The sequence below is a fragment of the Mobula birostris genome, chromosome 3 (genome assembly GCF_030028105.1).
Source record: "Mobula birostris isolate sMobBir1 chromosome 3, sMobBir1.hap1, whole genome shotgun sequence".
NCBI lineage: Eukaryota > Metazoa > Chordata > Chondrichthyes > Myliobatiformes > Myliobatidae > Mobula > Mobula birostris.
The window spans coordinates 82,624,860-82,648,373 of NC_092372.1; the positions used below are offsets into that span (position 1 = coordinate 82,624,860).

Sequence of the window (23,514 nt, forward strand, 5' to 3'; positions counted from 1 at the left end):
CTGTTGGATCTTATCAGTCTTTGTTGATATGTTGGGATAGTCCTGTTTTGGAGAAACATGTATCATTCATACAAAGCAAATACTTTTTCGAGATTTTGCTGTTGGATTGTATGAGGAGGGTGTATTTAGCCAATTTTGACAAACGAAAGGAGTACTGCAACGGTTAATAACAATATGTGTTTGTTTTAATAATCTGCCTTGAGAATAACTTCTGAATTTGATATTTCAGTGTTTTGCAGCAAAATTTGGTGTGAGGAAGTTGGAGAGAAAGTAAAAGTGAGAGAAGGAAAAGAGCAAAGCGGTTAGAGGCAGGGAAATGAAAGAGGGAATAGAGTTATAGGGCACTACAGCACAGAGACCAACCCTTGCCAAGCTGTTAATTCTGCCTAGACCCATCGACTCACTTGCTCCATACCCCTTCCATCCATGTACTTATCCAGTTGATCCCCCGTCCATTACTTGCTCTGGCAGAGTGTTCCACACTCTCACCACCCTCTGTGAAGTTTGCTTTTCACCCTGCACCTATGACCTCTAGTTTGAATCTCACCCAACCTCAGTGGAAAAGGCCTGCTTGTATTTACCTTAAGTATATCTCTATCAAATCTCCCTTCATTCTTCTGAACTCCAGGGAATAAAGTCCAAACCTGTTAAACCTTTCCCTATCACTCCGCTTCTCAAGTCTCGGCAACGTTTTTGTCAATTATCTCTGTACTCTTTCAATCTTATTTACATCTTTCTTGTAGGCAGGTGACTACAACTTCACACAATACTACAAGTTTGGCATCACCAACATCTTAACACAACTTCAACATAAAATCCTGTACAATACTTTGATTTACGAAGGTCAATGTGTCTGAAACTCTTTACAACCCTATCTACCTGTGATTCCACTCTTAAGGAATTATGGATCAGTATTCCCGGATCCCTCTGTTCTACCGTACCTCTCAGTATCCTACTGTTTCCTGTGTAAGCTTCACCCTGGTTTGTCCTCTTAAAGTGCAACACCTCACAATTGTCAGCATTTAAATTCTATTTGCCATTTTTTTTTCCCAGCTGGTTCAGATCCTGCTACAAGCTGATAGTTTACCTCACTGTCCACTATATCCTCTACTTTGGTGTCATCTGCAAATTTGCTGATGCAATTTACCACATTATCATCCAAATCATTAATAGAGGTGACAAATATCAATAGACCCAGCATAGACCTCTTTGGCGCATCACTAGTCACAGGCCTCCAGTTAAAGAGGCGACCATTAACAACCGCTCTGCTAAACTGATGAATCCAGTTTACCACGTTGTCCTGAATGCCAAGCAACTGAACTTTCTGGACCAGCCTCGCCTTCCCTGAAGAAGAACAGTACCTCATCCTCTATCATGTCTGAAACAACTGAACCCCAGAACATTGAGCTGTCAGTTCTGCTTCTCCTGCAACCAAGTTTCATTAATGGCTACAATATCATATTCCCATATGCTAATCCTTGCTGTAAGTTAATTTGCCTTACTTACAATACTACTTGCATTGAAATATATGCAACTCAGAATATTAGTCCCTCCATGTTCAGCCTTTTCGTTTCTGTCTTTGTATGTGGGCGTAACATCTGCTTTCCTCACGACCACTCTGTTAGCTGCCCTGCCATTCTGGTTTCCATCCTCCTGCAACACCTCCCACCCCCACCCCCACCCCCATCCCGAGCAGCACCAGCAATCCTTCCTTGCTCCCCTCCAGTTCAGGTGCAATGCATCCCATTTGTACAGGTCCCACCTTCCCTGGAAGAGAGCTCAGTGATTCAAAAATCTGAAGCCCTCTCTTCTGCACCAGCTCCTTTGCCACATGGTAAACTATATTATCAACACACATCAAAGTTGCTGGTGAACGCAGCAGGCAAAGCAGCATCTGTAGGAAGAGATGCAGTCGATGTTTCAGGCCGAGACCCTTCGTCAGGACTAGACCAGGGTCTCGGCCTGAAACGTCGACTGCACCTCTTCCTACAGATGCTGCCTGGCCTGCTGCGTTCACCAGCAACTTTGATATGTGTTGCTTGAATTTCCAGCATCTGCAGAATTCCTGTTGTTTAAACTATATTATCATCCAATTTCTAGCTTCACTAGCAGGTAAGCAATCCTGCATGGGTAGTAATCCTGAGATCACCTCTTATCGTTTAACTCCCTGAACTAACTTGGCAGAACCTTGTCGCTGGTCCTGTCTATGCCATTGGTACTGACCTGGACCACAGTCTGTGGTTGCTGACCGTCTTCCTTTGGATGCTATGCACGCAGTCTGAAACGTCGCTGATCCTGATACCTGGGAGGCAACATATCATCCAGGAATCTCGATCTTGCCTACAGAGCCTCTTGTCTGTTCCCTAACCAATGAATCACCTATCACTACCGCTTGCCACCTCTTTACCCCCACCCCCTCCCTTCCCTGCTGAGTCAAGCTCACTGCCTGAGACCTGACTCCTGTGGCTGTTCGCTGCTAGGTCATTTCTCCCCCCCACCCCCACCCAGTAATATCCAAAATAATATGCTTGATATTGAGGGGAACGGCCCACAGGGATACCCTGCACTGGCTGCCCTTTCCCCTTTCTGTCTCCTGACAGTCACCCAGCTTCCTTCTTATTGTACCTAAGGCATTACTACCTCTCTGTATCTCCTGTCAATCAGCTTCTCCATCTCCTGAACGACCTGAAGGTCATCTAGCTCCTCTGTTTCCCCAATGTGGTCTTTAAGGAGCTACAGATAGAAAGATTGTGCAAAGACAGACACACACATAAATGTCTTCTCACAGACAAGAGAATGGGAAAATGTACATGCAAGCAGAGAAAGTCATAGTCACCCAACACAGAAATGCACTCCTTCGTCCATTATGTCTATACCAAAGTCTGCACATGTACACCGAAGCATTTTTGCACACACTTAGTCCATAAACTTTTATGCCCTACCTATTCAATTGTTTTGTCTTAATGCCTCTAAAAGTAGTGATTGTATCTGGTTTCACTGGCATCGAGTTCCATATGGGCAGTGCGTTTCCTCTGAACTCTCCAGCATAATCACTCCTCTCCTACAGTATGGCAACCAGTCTGCACACACACACACAATACTCCAAGTGCAGCCTAACCAGTGCCTTGTGAAGTTGCAACATAATGTACCAACTACGCCCCAGTACCACCTTCACTCTCTTCTGGGAGCTATGACTTTGAAGCCCAGGTCTCTCTTGGTCAACATTCTTTCATGCTCTACCATACATCATTGATTTGAGACGTTAACTTTGTTTCTCTCTCCACGGATGCTGTCTCATCCGCTGAGTATTTCCAGCAATTTGTTTATTGTCCATCATGATCAATAACTCCACATTTTTGCTTTTAATAACAAATCAGCGTCAGGTATGCACAGTCAATGGTGCAGCCTAGGGAGTGTTGTAGAACAGGGGGATATAGTATAGGAGTACGTGTACATGGTTCTCAGGAAGTGCTATTGCAGGTAGACAGGGTGGTCAAGAAGGCTTTTGGTATGCTGGCTTTCATCAGTCAGGGCGCTGAACATCGAAGTTGGGAAGTCTTGCACAATGGCGACGCTGCATTTGAAATGTTGGTCATCCTGCTAAAGGAAGGATGTCATTAAGCTGGAAAAAGCACTGAGGAGATTTACGAGAATGTTGTTGGGAGCCAGGGGTTTGAGTTATGGAAAGGGGATAGGCAGGTTCAAAGGTCCAATTTAATGTCAGAGAAATGTATACAATATACCTCCTGAAATGCTTTTTATTCACAAACATCCACCAAATCAGAGGAGTGCCCCAAAGAATGAACGACAGTTAAACATAAGAACCCCAGTCACCCCCAGCTCTCCTCCCTCCTGCGCGTAACCCCCCTCCCCCCACAGGCAAAAAAAAAGCAAGCTTCGGCACCGCCGAGCACTCAGCGTGAGCAAAGCAATAGCAAAGACACAGACTTGCAGTTACCCCAAAGACTTGGCATTTCAGCTGGCATTCATCATACCACGGGTTCTCTCTCTCTCTCTCTCTAATAAGGGGGAAGGTGGTATCTCTGTTTTCCCAGCGAGCGGGGAGACATAACAAATAACTTGCTGGTTTATGATGTTAAAAGTCTGTTACGTTGCTTTTTCTCGAGCTCTGTGCCTGAAGATTACAAAGATCCTGGCTCTTCGGGCACACAGCAGTAGATTTTCCGACTCCCCTGATGACAAATGGGTCTCCTGTCATGACACTGACCCCCAATCCACCTGTCTCCAGAGTCCTGAGATTTAGGCTTCCAAATCCGAGCCGGACTGTCAGTCTGAACTCTTGGAGTGCCAAACAACAGCCAGTGCTGAAACCCCGAGAACGGGTCCCATTCCTGCAAAGAACCGAAGTCAGCGTGTAACTCCAGGTCAGTGTCTTCAAAAGAACCCTAAAAGGGAAAAATAAAGATATTAATGATGGAAATACAGGTGTTCCCCCGCTTTACGAAAGTTCACTTTACGCCACTTCGCTTTTACGAAACACCTACATTAGTACCTGTTTTCGCTAACTGAAAGAAATCGGAAGAGGATTTTCACTTTTACGAAAAAAGGCGCCCGCTTTAAATTTGTCTTTACCCCGAGAAAGACTACCATGAACATGAAGGCTTTCACGGGCAGGTGTGTGCGCATGTGTGTACGTGCCGATTTTTTTTCTCTACAAATCAGTTTTGGCTAAGTCTTCCCGATTCTGATAAGTGAAATTACATTGTATGTACATTATTTCTACTTTATATAGGCTGTGTATTTATCATATCTGACCTGCTTTATATGCTATTTGGTATGATTTGGTAGGTTATTTTTTGGGTCTGGGAATGCTCAAATTTTTCCAATATAATTAATGGTAATTGCTTCTTGGCTCTACGTCATGTGGCTTACGAAAGGTTTCATAGGAACGCTCTACTTTCGGATAGTGGGGGGAACCTGTAGAGCTGTTTCCGAAGATGCAAGCAGAGGAGTCGCCATTTAGTGCCATCTTTACTCCGTTCCGCCTCTTCTCCCAGATTTGAGAATGTTTTCAGTGAGGGGTGATCTTACAGAGGTATGTAAAGTCAAGAGGGGCATATATTTAATTGGAACCTGAGGGCCAGTATTTTCACCTGGCGGGTGATCAGTATATGGAGTGCACTGCCGGAGGGGGTGGTTGAGGCGTCTATACTGACAACAATTAAAAAGTATTTGGACAAGTACATGGGCAGGAATGGCTGGAGGGATATGAGCCAAATGTGATTGAATGAGTCCAGCTCAGATGGGACTTTTGGTTGGCATGGCATAGTTGGACTGAAGGATCTGTTTGTGCTGTATGACTCCTTGACTTGTCTCATGACTTAAAATAAGTCAACCAAGTGGGTTATGCTGAAAAGCTTTTTAGTTGATGACGAGGGTCTTGTGGATGCAATGTGTTGGAGGAAGTCAGCAGGTTGAGCAGCATTAGTTGGAGGGGTAGGTAGTGGAGAGTGTTACTTACTGACAATTCCTTCCCCTCAACCCACCGAGTTCCTCCAGCAGCTTGTTTATTTTCCCTCCAGTTATATGTATTCTGGGTCACAATATAAAAAATACTTACGAATGTTATATTTAGTGGCAGCAACTATCTTTATCTCTTTATAAGTGCCTGAATTTTGATCACCTCAACACAATTTGCTGAGCCAGAACAATTTACCCTTTTCTCAATGTTTAACAAGGTGTAAACAGAGCAGCTGACATTTATCAATTCTAAACACGTCTGAGTTGCTTACAGTCAATGGCGTGATGAAATTAGCTATGCACTGCTTACACAAGAAAAAGCTCAATAATTTCAAACTAAATTGCTTTGATAACAAAACCTTCTCATTTTATTTTTTTTGTATTACAAAATAGTACAGCTGGTAAATAGTACAATTTGGCTTGTCTTCCATCATTTCCAGGCAAGATTTGAGAGCGAAAGGCCAGTAAGTTGTGTCTTGAGTCTCTTGTCTCCGCATTCCAATACTTTTATCTGGGTTCTGGTATTTTCAGGCACTATCCTGTTTGAAAGTGTATATGATTTGCCTGTCTCAACAAGCCGGAATGGAACACTTTCATAAAGAAGTTTGTCTTTCTGGCAATGCACTGCAACAAGACTATCAAAGATTGCTTTTCAGTGATATGTTTACACTTGCAGTGTAGTCCCCTACAAAACGTACCTTTGAAGAATTTATTATCAGCGAAAGGACTGGCAGCTGTAAAAGGGTGGCAAAAATTCTTTGTGTGAGAGAGCATCAAATATGTTATGAGTTCATTTTTTGTTTAAGTATGTACAAGATATGGGGTGGTTGGGTCCTGCCTAAATATCAGGAAATTCCAATAGCAATTATATAGCTTCTACCACCCAAGACAACTCCGCCTTCACATAGGACTTGTGTCCGGGTGCACCCTGTCTCGCTGAAGGAGCTCTGTCTACGGCGAGTGTTTGGCACCAGAAAAATAACCAGACCAATGGTGGTGGTGTCACCTAAAATCACTGAAGTCTCCGGCAGCAGGGAGTTGGATTCCAAGCTTTGATGGAGGATTGTCTTTGTACAACAACAGCAAAGGTTGGGCGAGGTCTAGTGTATGATTCCCAATTGGGAACACCAGTAGAGGTCAAATGCTCTAGTTAGATGAGCACTGCGGCAACAGAAGACAACGGCAAACCACTGTTGTAATATCTGCCTAGTCAATCATGGAAAGAAACAAAAGAAGGAAACCAGACAACAGCGTGAATGGAGTTGATTCTAATCAACAGAACAACACCTCGCTTGGTAGGGGTAGTCATGTGCTACAGATGACACCAGACCGTCATCCAGAGACTGTAAGCAATAGGGAAAGGCTAAGTGTAGCAACATGGAACATCCGTACACTTTACCAAAAAAGGAAAGTTGGACAACACATTAAATGAAATGAAAAGGTTGGAAGTTGATATCTTAGGCCTGTCAGAAATTAGATGGACCGACAGTGGCAAATTCACTAAGAATAGTTCTCTGATAATATATTCTGGAGGTCAACAGTATATGTATGGAATCAGAATTATTTTAAACAAACAAGTATCAAAATGTCTTATGGGATATTGGGCAATATCCGACCAGCTGCTTTTAGTTAAATTAAGGGGTAACCCTTTTAACATTTGCATAATCTAAGCTTATGAGCCAACAAATGATGCGGATGAAGAAGATATCAACAAGTGTTGTGAAGATCTTGACAGTGCTTATGAGCAATGTAAAATCTCAGGATATAAAACTAGTCATGGGAGATTTTAACTCCAAAGTTGGACAGGAAAAGGTTGATAGCATCATAGGACCTTTTGGATTAGGGGAGAAAAATGAAACTGGAGACAGGTTTACTGATTGGTGTGTCAGAAACAACCAAGTGATCACCAATACTTCAGATAAAAACCATCCGCGTAGATTGTGTACTTGGATTAGCCCTGGAGACAGAACAAGGAATCAAATAGATTTCATTACCATCAGTGAATGCTTTAGAAATAATATCACAAATTCTAAAGCCTACCCAGGAGCAGACTGTGGTTCAGATCACCATCCAGTAATAGCTACCATTAAAACAAAATTAAAGAAACTGAAATATGGAAAAAAAGATAAAGCAGGATATAACAGGAATTCTGCAGATGCTGGAAATTCAAGCAACACACATCAAAGTTGCTGGTGAACGCAGCAGGCCAGGCAGCATCTGTAGGAAGAGGTGCAGTCGACGTTTCAGGCCGAGACCCTTCGTCAGGACTAGTCCTGAAGAAGGGTCTCGGCCTGAAACGTCGACTGCACCTCTTCCTACAGATGCTGCCTGGCCTGCTGCGTTCACCAGCAACTTTGATGTGTGTTGCATAAAGCAGGATATGTTAGGAGAACTTAAAAAAGATAGCATACTTAAGCAACAATTCAGAACAGCTGTAGAAGAACACCTCAACGAAAATGAAACAACACTTCTTTGGGACAGATTTAAATATGCTATACAGCGGGGGTCCCCAACCTTTTTTGCACTGTGGACCGGTTTAATATTGACAATATTCTTGTTCAAGTAAGATTAAACTCACCTCAACATGTCTTTTACAGTTAGGGTTGCCAACTTTCTCACTCCCAAATAAGGGACAAAATTAGCAGTCAAATACGGGACACTTGTATTTACCCCAAGAAAGACTACCATAACCATGAAGGCTTGCGCAGGCACCTATGTGCGCATGCGCGTACGTGCCGATATTTTTTTTTCCACACATCGGTTTTGGCTTAATCTTCCCGACTACACTGAACATACATTATTTCTACTTTACATAGGCTGTGTATTTATCATATCATTCCTGCTTTTACTATATATTATGTTACTTTAGGTTTTATGTGTTATTTGGCATGATTTGGTAGGCTATTTTTGGGTCTGGGAATGCTCAGAAATTTTTCCCATATAAATTAATGGTAATTACTTCTTTGCTTTACGCCATTTCGACATGGAAGGTTTCATAGGAATGCTCTACCTTAGCAGGGGAAATACGGGACAAGGGCGGTCCCATATGGGACAAGCCAATTTAGCCCAATATGTGGGATGTTCCGGCAAATACGGAACAGTTGGCAACCCTATGTTCAAGTTCAACACTGTGTGATAGGGAATGAGGAAAGGTGCAGCTGACTCATATCGTTTCCTCGCGGCCCGGTAGTTGGGGACCACTGCTATATAGCAATCAGCAGAGGAGATAATCCCAGTACAAGAAATCCAACACACCAACAAGGGGTGGATAAACAAAGAAATTGTAGATCTGATGGAACAAAGAAGGTTAGTGATGAATAATGAAGTGCCATACAGAAAGTTAGACAGACGGACCAGACAGTTGTGCAATATTGCAAAGGAGAATGGCTGACTCAAAAATGCAATGAAGTAGAAGGCCATAGTAACAACAGCAAAGAAAAAATGGCACAAGAAAATCTGTTGGTGTATTGCTTGACGATCTCTTGAAATCAGTGTTTATAACTCTGCCAGAAATTCCCGGAACTATTGACTGTGAAAATTATAGAACAATCAGTCTTGAGTCACATAATAAAGATTTTATTGAGAATTTTTCTGAGTCAAATTAACAATAAGCTAAGGCCAGAAACTTATAAACTGCAATATGGGCTTATTGAAGACAGAGGAACTAGGAACACAGTTTTCATACTACGAATGCTTTCAGAAAGGGCAATTGAATATCAAAATGTTGTGTTTTTATGTTTTATTGATTTCACTAAAGCATTCGACAAAGTGCAACATGAAAAATTATTTCAAATTCTTGCTAAACTAAGCATTAATGGAAGGGACGAACAACTGCTTCAAAATTTATATTGGAATCAAATGGCAGCGGTAAAAATTGATAATATAAGCAGTTGGACTAAAATTCAAAGAGGAATTAGACAGGGATGCGTTGCCTCACTGGAATTATTTAATATCTATAGCGAAATGATTCTCAGAGAAATAGAAGACCTAGATGGGATAAAAATTGGAGGTGTTCGCATCAACAATATAAGATATGCAGATGATACCACCCTAATAGCAAGTGCTGCAGAAGACCGACAAATCCTCCTAGACAAAGTAGTACAAACAAGTGCAGATTTTGGTCTAACCATCAACTGTTTTAAAAAAAAAAAAGAAGAAAGAAAGAAATATATGGTATTACCAAAACTGCCAATTGTACATCGGTAACCAAGAGATTGAACAAAAGACCAGCTTTAATTACCTTGGTAGTTTTATATCACAAGATGCTAGAAGTAAAGTAGAAATAAAAAGAAGAATTGCCATTGCCAAAACCAACTTCCAAAAAATGAAGCAGCACACACAAAATGCTGGTGAATGCAGCAGGCTAGGCAGCATCCATAGGAAGAAGCACAGTCGACGTTTCAGGCCGAGACCCTTCGTCAGGACTAGCTGAGAGAAGAGACAGTAAGAGATTTGAGAGGGTGAGGGGGAGATCTGAAATGATAGGAGGAGACAGGAGGGGGAGGGATAGAGCTAGGAGCTGGAAAGTTGAATGGCAAAAGGGATACAAGACTGGAGAAGGGAGAGGATCATGGGACGGAAGGCCTAGGGAGAAAGAAAGGGGGAGGGGAGCGTCAGAGGAAGATGGAGAGCAGGCAAGGAGTTATTGTGTGAGGGACAGAGAGAGAGAAAAAGAGACAAAAAAAGGAAAAATAAATAATGGATGAGGTTAGAGTGGGAGGAGGGATATTAATGGAAGTTAGAGAAGTCAATGTTCATGCCATCAGGTTGGAGGCTACCCATACAGAATATAAGGTGTTGTTCCTCCAACCTGAGCGTAGCTTCATCTTGACAGTAGAGGAGGCCATGGATAGACATATCAGAATGGGAATGGGACGTGGAATTAAAATGTGTGGTCACTGGGAGATCCTGCTTTCTCTGGCGGACAGAGTGTAGGTGTTCAGAGAAACGGTTTCCCAGTCTGTATCGGGTCCCACTAATATATAGAAGGCCGCACCGGGAGCATCGGACGCAGTATATCACCTCAGCCGACTCACAGGTGAAGTGTCACCTCACCTGGAAGGACTGTCTGGGGCCCTGAATGGTGGTGAGGGAGGAAGTATAAGGGCATATGTAGCACTTGTTCTGCTTATAAGGATAAGTGCCGGGAGGGAGATCGGTGGGAAGGGATGGGGGGGAACGAATGGACAAGGGAGTCGCGTAGGGAGTGATCCCTGCAGAAAGCGGGGGTGTGGTGGGAGGGGGAAGGTGTGCTTGGTGGTGCGATCCCGTTGGAGGTGGTGGAAGTTACAAAGAATTATATGTTGGACCCGGAGTCTGGTGAGGTGGTAGGTGAGGACAAGGGGAGCCCTATTCCTAGTGGGGTGGTGGGAGGATGTGCTGAGAGCACATGTGCGTGAACTGTGAGAGATGCATTTGAGAGCATAGTTGATGGTGGAGGAAGGGAAGCCCCTTTCTTTAAAAAAGGAAGACATCTCCTTCGTCCTGGAATGAAAGGCCTCATCCTGAGAGCAGATGCAGCAGAGATGGAGGAATTGCGAGAAGGAGATGGCATTTTTGCAGGAGACAGGGTGGGAAGGGGAATAGTCCAGGTAGCTGTGAGAGTCCATGGGCTTATAGTAGACATCAGTAGATAAGCTGTCTCCAGAGATGGAGACAGAAAGATCAAGAAAGGGGAGGGAGGTGTCGGAAATGGATCAGGTAAATTTGAGGGCAGGGTGAAAGTTAGAGGCAAAGTTAATGAAGTCAACGAGTTTAGCATGCTTGCAAGAAGCAGCGCTAATGTGGTCGTTGATGTAGTGAAGGAAAAGTGGGGGACAGATACCAGTATAGGCTTGGAACATGGACTGTTCCATAAGGCCAACAAAAAGGCAGGCATAGCTAGGACCCATACAGGTGCCCATGGCTACACTTTTTGTTTGGAGGAAGTGGGAGGAGCCAAAGGAGAAATTATTGAGAGTAAGGACTAATTCAGTGGTGGTAGAGGGGAACTGGTTAGGTCTGGAATCCAAGAAGAAGCGGAGAGCTTTGAGCCCTTCCTGGTGGGGGATGGAGGTATATAGGGACTGGACATCCATGATGAAAATAAGGTGGTGGGGGCCAGGGAACTTGAAATCCAAAAAATGAAACCCATTTTTACCAACAGACACATTTCTATGACAACAAGGCTTAGGCTACTAAAATGTTACATCTGTTCAATCTTGCTGTATGCTTCCGAAACATGGACTATAACACCAGAACTCCAAAGAAACTTAGAAGCAACAGAAATGTGATTTCTTAGAGCTGGGATAACTAATGAGACAGTACTCCAAAGTGCCCATACAAAAAAATCTTTAATGAGATCATTACATGAGAGGAAACTTAAATTCCTGGGCCATGTCATCAGAAAAGGAGAAATAGAATGCCTTACATTACAAGGCTGTATGCCTGGGAAACGCGGTAGAGGAAGGCAAAGAAGAAAATATATGGATACTGTGCAAGAACTATCAGATCTAAGTGTGCGAGATATCATTGACGCTGCGAGGGATCGTTGGATGTGGAGAGCCATGATTGCCCACGCGTGTAACGTGCAAGGCACATGAAGAGAAGAAGATGTACAAGATGAAGGCATTTATTTTACTTTTAACGCGCACATAGGAGATAGTAGAAGATAATCAGTTTAAGAGCTGTACTAACTGTTTACTATTTTGTGATCATTTCCTTTTTATCCGATTATGAAGTCATAACAAATTTTATCTGCATTTTTATCGTACTTGCACTTTAAGAAAAAGTATGTACTTTTCTCCTTTGTTCCTACTGATTTGTGCTTTAAAATGTATTTCTCTTACTAATACATCTTTAAGAAAATAAGGCCCAGTAGAGAAATTAAGTTGTTTATTACATTGGCATATGCGAATGGTAATGATAATTTAGTTGCACATCTAGGTCTAACTGAATACTCAATATCTTATCAATTAATACTTTTGAGTCCTTTGCTTGGTGTTGGCAAAGAAGCCATTATGAGAGATGCTTGCTTGTTGGTGATTGTTAAAGAAAAATAAATAAATCTAGTTTTTTTGGAACGATAGGATAGGAAGATGAGGACTGCATTACAACTAATGAAGTATTTCAAATATTGTTTTTTTTTCTGTTGCAGAGATATGAGGAACAACCTTATCAGTAACATAGAATTAGCTGCCTTATGGGGACTTCCAGCACTAAAAAGACTGTGAGTATTGATAATCATGCATACAGGTATGAGGCATCCACTATGTGTATGGTATCAAAGGTTCAAAGACAAAAGTTCAAATCCCACTGTGGAATTGCAGAATTTCTTTACAAGTAATGTAGGAACAAGATACAAATCTACAAACATTTGTAGTCGCAGTCACAGAAGCTATGAACATATTGGATTTTCATGATCCTTCTGGTTCAAGGGAAGAAAATCTGCCTTCCCCTCCTGACTGGCCCTTATGACTCCAGTTCTGTCAATTTTATTTTCTTAATTGCCTCCCCAGTCTAGTGGTAACCTGGGATGTTGGCCATAAATCCTGGCATCATCAACAAGGAACGTAAGCCATGAGCACATTAGGAAAACTCGTGATTTCATGCTTGGGATTAAAATGGAAAAACACTCTTTTGGAGCAAGTTTCAGGTGCTTGAAAATCATCATCAGTGAGAGGACAAACTAGACAATATCAGAAAGCTGATTCATTTATAAATCAACCCAAATTTCTTTTTTTTTTTAACTTTGTGGATTGGCAAATGGGTGTGATTGATAATTGAAGACTTGTCTCAAGTTCCCATTTTACTTCCGGTACCCTCCCAAGAAATTACAGATTGAAATTCTACTCAAAATACTACTACTCCTGTAATAATTGTACATTTAATCTTTTATAGTGTCATTGAATATTAGTGTTTTACATCTCAAATATTGATTTTCCCAAATTGTGATTCTTTGGACTGGTAAAGCTGAAACTCTCCATTTCCAAATTTGAAGGCCTAAATGCCAAAAAAATAAATAGAGCTGTAAGCTCCAGTAGTTTGTTTCTGGTCTTCAGTTGACCTGTTTAGATACTTCACAGTATAGACCTAAAGAAGTGACTTAAGCATTCAAGTTGATTCTGATTCTACAATTGGATGACACAGATTTGTTCATTTGATATGTATGACTTTGCCAATATATTAATTTTAAAGCAGCTTTCTTTTACTTGCCATAAGTCCATTCATACCTTGTTTCAACATTATTTTTATTTGAATAAATCACTGGTGGTGCAGGTCAAGAAATTTTTTGATTTAACTTTTCTGGCTGCCTTTCACAAGGTCCGCTCTGCCACCCTGTTTATTTGTTGCCTGCAGTCTGGTGCTTTGTTTCCTTGTCATGTACACTTGTTGGAACTGGTGGATTGCATTCGGCGAGTACTGTTTACTTTTAAAACTTCTCAGCATTGTAAACTTTCTGGGATCTATCAGCAAACTGATGTCTGAGCCAGTTTCTACAAAGATTTAAGAGTCATTCTCCCTTGTATGCTTCGGAAAAAAAAGTTTAAAGAAGTTGGGGAGTTCATCCTGCAGTAGTGATGAGAACACCTAGGTATCATTTCAAGAAAGAGTTTCTGTTAGTGTTTAAGCTCTTGCAAATGAATAAGGAGCTTTGAGTTTGTGCAGAGGAAGAAAATTCTGACACAAGTCCACAAGTTTTCGCTCCCTGCTCCCCACTCCCCCTATTCCCTGTGCTCAACCAGCTTATTTTAGATGAATTCAGAAGGTAGACCTTAGATGGTCTTAGTGACAAGAACCTGAGTAGGCCTCGGGCAAAAATGGCATGATGTGCATAAGCTCCTCTGGAATGATTTAATAGCTAGTATTTGAAATAAGAATGGAAAACTGATGTTAAAATCTAGCATGACCTAAGCTCCTCATTTTAGTTGGGGGAAGATTTAGTTTGATTCCGGTTTATTTTAGAAACAGAAAAATAGAAAACCTACAGCACAATACAGGCACTTCGGCCAACAATGCTGTGCTGCTTTATTTTTCTAAGCTCCATGTACGAATTCAGGAGTCTCTAAAAGACACTATTGAATCCGCCTCCACCACCGTTGCCGGCAGCCCATTCCACGTACTCACCACTCTCAGCATTTTAAAAAAAAACAAACGAACAAACAAACAACTTACCCCGGACATCTCCTCTGTACCCACTTCCGAGCACCTTAAAACTATGCCCTCTCGTGTTACTATGTCCTCTCTTGTTAGCCATTTCAGCCCTGGGAAAAAGCCTCTGACTCTCCACACGATCAATGCCTCTCGTTATCTTGTACACCTCTATCAGGTCACCTCTCATCCTTCGTTGCTCCAAGGAGAAAAGGCCAAGTTCACTCAACCTATACTCATAAGGCATGCTCCCTAATCCAGGCAACATCCTTGTAAATCTCCTCTGCACCCTTTCTATGGCTTCCACATCCTTCCTGTAGTGAGGTGACCAGAACTGAGCACAGTACACCAAGTGGGGTCTGACCAGGGGCCTGTATAGCTGCAACATTACCTCTTGGCTCTTAAACTCAATCCCACGGTTAATGAAGGCCAATGCACTGTATGCCTTCTTAACCACACAGTCAACCTGCGCAGCTGCTTTGAGTGTCCTATGGACTCAGATCCCAAGATCCCTCTGATCTTCCACACTGCCAAGAGTCTTACCATTAATACTATATTTTGCCATCATATTTGACTTACTAAAATGAACCACTTCACATTTATTTGGGTTGAACTCCACCTGCCACTTCTCAGCCCAGTTTTGCATCCTATCAATGTCCCACTGTAACCTCTGACAGCCCTACACACTATCCACAACACCCCCAACCTTTGTGTCATCAGCAAATTTACTAAACCATCCCTCCACTTCCTCACCCAGATCATTCATAAAAATCACAAAAGAAGGAGTCACAGAACAGATCCCTGAGGCACACCGCTGGTCACCGACCTCCATGCTGAATATGACCTGTCTACAACCACTCTTTGCCTTCTGTGGGCAAGGTAATTCTGCATCCACAAAGCAATGTCCCCTTGGATCCCATGCCTTCTTACTTTCTCAATATGCCTTGCATGGGGTACCTTATCGAATGCCTTTCTGAAATCCATATATACTACATCTACTGCTCTTCCTTCATCATGTGTTTAGTCACATCCTCAAATAATTCAATGAGGCTCATAAGGCACGATCTGCCTTTGACAAATCCATGCTGACTATTCCTTATCATATTATACCTCTCCAAATGTTCATAAGTCCTGCTTCTCAGGATCTTCTCCACCAACTTGCCAACCGCTGAAGTAAAACCCACTGTTCTATAATTTCCTGGGCTAACTCTACTCCTTTTCTTGAATAAGAGAATAACATTTGCAACCCTCCAATCCCTTGGAACCTCTCCCGTCCCCATTGATGATGCAAAGATCGTTGCCAGAAGCTCAGCAATCTCCTCCCTCGCCTCCCACAGTAGCCTGGGGTACATCTTGTCTGGTCCCGGAGACTTATCCAGCTTGATGCTTTCCAAAAGCTCCAGCACATCCTCTTTCTTAATGTCTGTCTGCTCAAGCTTTTCAGTCCGCTGTCAGTCATCCCTACAATCGCCAAGATCCTTTTCCGTAGCGAATACTGAAGCAAAGTATTCATTAAGTACCTCTACTAACTCCTCCAGTTCCATACACACGTTTCCACTGTCACACTTGATTGGTCCTCTTCTCGCACATCTTATATTCTTGCTTTTCACGTACTTGTAGAATGCCTTGAAGTTTTCTTTAATGCTGCTTGCCAAGGCCTTCTCATGGCCCCTTCTGGCTCTCCTAATTTCATTCTTAAACTCCTTCCTGCTAGCCTTATAATCTTCTAGATCTCTACCATTACCTAGTATTTTTTTTTTTTTTTGAACCTTTCATGAGGTTTTCATTTCTTCTTGACTAGATTTTCAACAGCCTTTGTACGCCACAGTTCCTGTACCCTACCATCCTTTCCCTGTCTCACTGGAACGTACCTATGCAGAACGTCACGCAAATATCCCCTGAACATTTGCCACATTTCTGCCGTACATTTCCCTGAGAACATCTGTTCCCAATTTATGCTTCCAAGTTCCTACCTGATAGCTTCATATTTCCCCTTACTCCGATTGAACGTTTTCCTAACTTGTCTGTTCCTATCCTTCTCCATTGCTATGGTAAAGGAGATAGAATTGTAATCACTATCTGCAAAATGCCCTCCAACTCAGAGATCTGACACCTGACCAGGTTCGTTTCCCAATACCAGATCAAGTACAGCCTCTCCTCTTGTAGGCTTATCTACATATTGTGTCAGGAAACCTTCCTGAACATACCTAACAAGCTCCACCCCATCTAAACCCCTTGCTCTAGGGAGATGCCAATCAATATTTGGGAAGCTAAATTCTCCCACCACGACAACCCTGTTATTATTATATCTTCCCAGAATCTGTCTCCCTGTCTGCTCCTCGATGTCCCTGTTACCATTCAGTGGTCTATAAAAAAACACGCAGTAGAGTTATTGAACCCTTCTTGTTTCTAACTTCCACTTACAGAGACTCAGTAGACAATCCCTCCATGACTTCCTCCTTTTCTGCAGCCGTGACTCTATCTTTGATCAGCAGTGCCACGCCCCCACCTCTTTTGACCCTTCCTTGTCCTTTCTGGCAAAGCTGAAGCCTGATACTCTAAGTAACTATTCCTGCCCCTGAGCCATCCAAGTCTCTGTAATGGTCACAACATCATAGCTCCAAGTACTGATCCACACTCTAAACTCATCCACTTTGTTCATGATGCTTCTTGCATTAAAATGGACACATCTCAAATTTTGTGAGACAATGAAGTCTGCGAGTTAGAGGGGTTTTGGTTGCAGAACCTACAGAAGTAAGTTGCTCTGGAACATAAGTTAGGAATTACTTACAAAATGAGATGTCAGCTTCTTGGTTTCTATTTATAAGAAAGAAGTATAAAAGGGGGGGAATGAGGAGAAGAAGATGAATTGAGAAAGAGCTAACATACACTCAATGGTCACTTTGTTAGGTGTACCTTCTTGCTAATGCAATTATCTAATCAGCTAATCATGTCTAGCAACTGTATGCATAATAGCATGCACACATGGACAAGAGTTTCAGTTGTTCAGACCAAACATCATAATGGAGAAGAAATTTGATCCAAGTGACTTTGACCATGGAATGATTGTTGGTGTCAGAAAGGGTGGTTTGATTATCTCAGAAACTGCTGATCCCCTGGGATTTTCACACACAACAGGCCCAAGAATTTGCAGAGAATGGTGTGATAAATGAAACAAAATATACAGTGAGTGGTAGTTCTGTGGCTGAAAACACTTTGTTAATGAGAGAGGTCAGAGCAGAATGGCCAGACTGGTTCAAGCTGACAGGAAGGCAACAGTAACTCAAATAATCACATGGTACAACATTGGTGTGCAGAAGATCATCTCTGAAAGCACGACGTACCAAACCTTGATGTAGATGGGCTACAGGACGAGAGGACCACTCCTCTACCTAATAAGTGGCGCTGACGGTATGTGAGATTATGTGGTTATAGAAATAGGATAATATGAAGTCATTGCCTGCCCAAAACAAATCATACTCACAGCTGTTGTAATGGAAAAAGCCTGAACTTAGCTTTTGTAGATCACACATACGTTAACTTGCTGATAAATTCAGGATCCGATCCAGGGGCCTGCAAAAAAATCTTAAGATAATGTTCAACCAAGATATGGCTGAAAAAAATTATTGGATCACTGGAAAGAGTCATATATCTACCTGTGAAAGCTACCTAAAACTTGGGAGCATTCTAAAGAATTAAAAGCAAAAGTATTAAATTAATAATTTTATTCACTCATTTTTTAAATGTTAAGTAACGTTAAAGAACGTGAACATTTTAAGTAAAAATTAATGTAAGTTGCCTCTTCATAATCATTCCCTGCTACTCAGATGAAGAGAGCCACTGTTACTGCTTCACATTCAACCCAGTAGATCAACAGGTTGATCTCCATTATAGTGTCGGAGAATTCAGCCATTTTGAGTTCTGCCCTTGTTCTCAGCAGGAGAACTTTGCTTATTGACAAGGGCATAACCAGCAGGAGTTTTGGTATAGAATAGCTATCATTTCTCAAAGTTGAAGCTGAAGGTGAAACATTAAAGCTGGGAGACAATAAACTTGTGGCCATCTGGCTAGCAGCATGCCTGCTCCATGGTTGAAGAGGCTTTGACATCTCTTAGATAAAACTAGATAAACCCAATTAAAAACCAGGATAGTGGATTGCAGAATTTCTGTTTTAAGTATTGTGGGAGATCCAGTACCTAAAACAGATGGGCTGATGCAGTTAGGACCCCAGAAAGTTAGTATGCAAACAGACTTCATTGCTGTGATGTCAGGTTCAATGGCACCAGGCAACTGATCTTCACAAGAGCTTGGTTCAGAGATGCCAGAGCAGTGTTCGATAAAGTTGTAAAGGTGACAGAGTTCAGCTGCTGTAGGACTAGCTGGGCTTTATTTTTTTTTTAATGGGAGGTGAGCAAAGAACTGATTTCTTACGGAATTCTGCATTACATTTGAAATAAATAGTCTACAATGTACTCCATTATGGTTGGTTCAAAATTTATCAGGAGGACAGAAGAAACTGTTCAAGATGTTCTGAAAGCTGCTTTAAAATGTTGTAGAATCTGCACAGAGCTGCTAGAATTTTTAGTTCATGATTATTCAAAATGGTGAAAGAGCATCTGTGACGTCCCTGGGAACCTCTAATGTTTTCATAAAAGCAATAGGAAGTTCAGTAAAAATAACAAGAATGGGCCACCTCTCTTACTGTCTACTAACCCATCTCGTTAAGGAGCATTGCCCTGAGTTGAACAGAATCTGCGGATTCAACTGCTCAGATCTAGAATAGAAACAACTGATATTTAACCCCACACATCTATGAAAAAGTTGTTTGTACCTTAAGATTTTTAATATCTATCTAATCAGTCAGACTTCCATGTAACATGCCAGCCTAGATCTCCATCTTTTCAATGTATTTTGATATGGTCATATCTGCTCATCTATCTAGTGATTCTGCTGGGTACTTTTGACATCTGGACGGTCATGAAACCTATGGCACAGGAGAGGAAAGATGTTTTGAAAAATACAAGATAATCTTTGGTATCTGCCTTCGTAAGATGAAATGTTGTTTAATAGAATGTAATAAAGATTCTGCTATTGTATAAATTAGCTGATTTGACCTGGGGGATTATATTTTTATTTTTCTTGCAGGGATTTATCTAACAACAGGATAAGCTGTCTCAATGGGGAAATGTTCAAAGGCTTGTCCAATCTTATCCGATTGTAAGTTATTAAAGCCTATTTGTAATTTATTTTAAAAGTTGTTTGTAAATTGTTCTTGTTTTGATGCTGCATTCAATATATTTTATGTCCTTAAAATCTTGCTTCCACTAAACTACCTCAGTACTGTTAGTTTCAGCTACATAATGTTTGAACTCTGCATCTTCAACATTCTCAAGTAAAGAAAGTTCTCTTGATACTCTTCGTGCCTTTCTTGTGACTGTCATTTTGATGTCTGTTAGTTTTTCCTTTCCACACAAGTATACCTAGCAAAGGATTCCCATTCATAAAAACTAATTTTGTTGGGTGCCTCCTCAAGATATCTAAAATGGAGCTACTCAGTGCTTTTCCTCAGAAAGCAGACTTTGCAGAGTGCCGACTTAGGGAAGTTTCATCGAGATTGGGGTACCTCAGCACTTTCCTACGCCACTAAAGTTCTCAATTTCCAGGTAATACTGGCGGACTTTCTTTAGGAATTGTAATAAGTCAAGTGATTAACAAGATGGCACTAGTGAACCATAGTGATGGGATGTGGGCAGCCTACAAAACTTCTAACTATACTTCTGAACTACTCTCACTGCCGTCTGCAGCCTGTAATTTCACTTTAAGCAACATACTTTTGAACCACCTTGACAAACTAGCGATTTCACAATCTTCTGAAGGAGTTGGTGGACTTGACTTTCAAATATGCTGGCATGGCACCTTTAAGTAGACAAAGGTATGTTGCCATGGCATTAGAGGGGTAGGGGTTGGGAGAGAACATGAAGCTAGAATGAAATGCAGGGCAATGAAACTTCCACTACCCAGCATCTTGTTAGCAAATGTTATGTTGCTGGAGAACAAGGTTGAGGACCCAAGGGCAAGATTGCAGTATCAGAGGGAAATGAGAAATTGCTGCATTCTGTGTTTTGTGAAGATGTGGCTCACTGTGGATATGCCGGATATGTTGGTAAGGCCCGAGGGATTTTTGATGCAAAGGATGGACCAGACTGCTGATGTGGAGAATGTAAGAGGTGGGGATCTTTGTTTCATGAAAAACCCTTTGAGATGCTTGGAGGCAGTGGGCTTGTCACACTGTTGTTTCCCTCAACCTGGAACGTGTAACAATCAAGTGCCAGCTATTCCACTTACCAAGAGAGTTCTCCTCAGTGATCCTGATTGCAGTTTACTACCATCAAAGGCCACTTAATCACATACTTGAGATATTAAATACTGCCATCAGCAAACAAGAAGCCTTTCAAATTATTGTTGAGAATTTAATCAGGCTTGTTTGAGGAACTCTGTCGAATTATCATCAATGTATACCCTGCAGCACCATGGGCCCTCTACACACTCGACCACTACAATAGTACAGTTAGGAATGTCAACCATTCCACATCTAGTCCGCATTTCAGGAAATGTGATCACTTGGCTGTCCTTCGCATGCCTGCATACAAGAGAAGGCTTAAGTGCAAGGCGCCAGGGATGGGGACAACAAAAAGGTAGTCGCAGGAGGCAGAGGAACAGCTAGGGGATTGCTTAGTTGGTGGACTGGTCCTTGTTCAAGGACTCATCAGGGCTCCATGGTTGTAGATGAGTGTGTCCCCACAAAATCATTCAGAGTCTTTCCCAACCAGAAGCCCTGGATAAACCATGAGCTCTGTAGTCTATGACAGCCAGATCAACTCCATTCAGCTCTGGTGACCAGTAGGATAAAATAGGTCCAGGTATGGTCTCCAGAAAACCATCTCACGTGCACAGTGGCATTGAATCACTGAAGGATGCTTGACGGTTATGGCCGGGCCTGAGTGCTATCAACTCTTAGAAAACGAAACTAAGTGACATAGGTGGCAATAAGGCTTCGTTCCCAGATGAGATCAATGCCTTCTATGCTCACTTTGACTGTCAAAACACAGAGGAACCATCACGAACTCCCACAGCCTCCTTTGAACCTGTGATTTCAGTTTCAGAGACCAATGTAAGAGCCTCCTTCAGGAGGATGAACCCTCAGAAAGCATCTGGCCCAGATGGGGTACCTGCCCAAGTACTAAAGACCTGTGCCGATCAACTGGCTGGAGTGTTCACTGGGATCCTTAACCTCTTGCTTCAGCAGTCTGAGGTGCGTATCTGCTTCAAGCAGACTTCAGATCTACTGGTGCTTAAGAAGAACCTCTAGACAGTGAAGATGCATACATCAGGATGCTCTTCATCGACTACAGCTCTGCATTCAATACCATCATTCCCCCAAAACTAATCAATACAAGACCTTGGCCTCAATACTGGATCTTGACTTGTCGACGCCAGTCAGTTCAGATTGGCAAAAACATCTCCACGGTCTCCATCGGTACAGGTGCACTACAGGCTGTGTGCTTAGTCTCCTGCTCTACTCGCTTTATACTTGTGTCTGTGAGGCTAAGCAGAGCTCCAACGCCACATTTAAATCTCCATAAGTTGCCACTGTTGTTGATTGAATCGAAGGTGGTGATGAATCGGCATGTAAGAGGGAGATTGAAAATATGACTGGTTCCACAGCTATAACCTTTCACTCCATATCAACAAGACCACGGAGTTGATTATTGAGTTCAGGAGGAGGAAACCGGAGGTCCATGAATCACTCTTCGGGGGTGGGGGGGAGGGATCAGAGATGGAGAAGGTCAGCAACTTTAAATTCTGCGGTGTTATCATTTCAGAAGATCTGTTCTGGTTTAGTATGTAGTGCCATTTCTAATAAAGTATGGCAGCACCTCTAGACTTTCTTAGAAGTTTGTGATGATTCAGCGTAACATCTAAAACTTTGATAAACTTCTATAGATTTGTGGTGGAGACTGTTAGCTGGCTGCATCGCAGCCTGGTATGGAAACACCAATGCCCTTGTATGGAAAATCCTGCAAAAAGTATCAGGTACAGCCCAGTCCATCATGGGCAAAGCTCTCCCCACCATTGAACACATCTACACGAGGCGCTGTAACAGGAAAGCAGCATCCGTCATCAAGAACCCTACCACCCAAGTCATGTTCTCTTCTCACTGCTGCCATGAGGAAGGAGGTACTGGAGCCTCAGGATCCACACCACCAGTTCAGGAACAGTTGTTACCTCTCGACAATCAGGCTCTTGAACAAGAGGGGATAATTTCACTCGCCCCAACACTGAACTGTTCCCACAGCCTATGGGCTACTTTAAAGGATTCTTCATCTCATGTTCTTGATATTACTGCTCATTTATTTATTATTATTATTATATTTCTTTTGTATTTGCACAGTTGTCTTTTGTACACTAGCTGTTTGTCATTGATTCAATTTTGGTTCTTGGATTTACTGTGTATGCCCACAAGAAATTGAACCTTGGGGTTGTATATGGTGACGTGTACTTTGATAATAAATTTACTTTGAACTTTGATTTTAGAATTAATTTGATCTGTGCATATTATTCAAGTTTATAAATGTGTTGTTTTAATTTGTTGCAGTTTAATATGGTGTTGACCATTCCTCACAATTTTAGTCATTTAAAAATCAGTAAAAGTGATAATATTAAAGTTTTAAGTTACTAACTTTTTTCATTTTTCAGAAACATTTCAGGAAATCTGTTTTCTACACTGTCAGACGGGATATTTAAGAATCTGCAGTTGTTGAAATATGTGTAAGTTGGCTGCATAAGATGATTTGTTTCTTGGCAGTTCTTTACAAAGTTGTGTCCTGTTAACTTTCTATTTAT

General features: G+C 41.9%; 1 protein-coding gene across 2 annotated transcripts in view; it reads left to right on the top strand.

Annotated features, from left to right (window-relative positions):
• The window catches only part of adgra3 (adhesion G protein-coupled receptor A3), a 127,374-nt gene that overhangs the window by 65,272 nt on the left and 38,588 nt on the right, over positions 1-23,514 (top strand). For both annotated transcript variants that reach the window (XM_072252959.1, XM_072252960.1), the window contains exons 3-5: positions 12,617-12,688; positions 19,756-19,827; positions 23,368-23,439. In XM_072252959.1, coding sequence (XP_072109060.1) covers positions 12,617-12,688; positions 19,756-19,827; positions 23,368-23,439 — 216 coding nt within the window. The remainder of the gene's footprint in view (positions 1-12,616; positions 12,689-19,755; positions 19,828-23,367; positions 23,440-23,514) is intronic.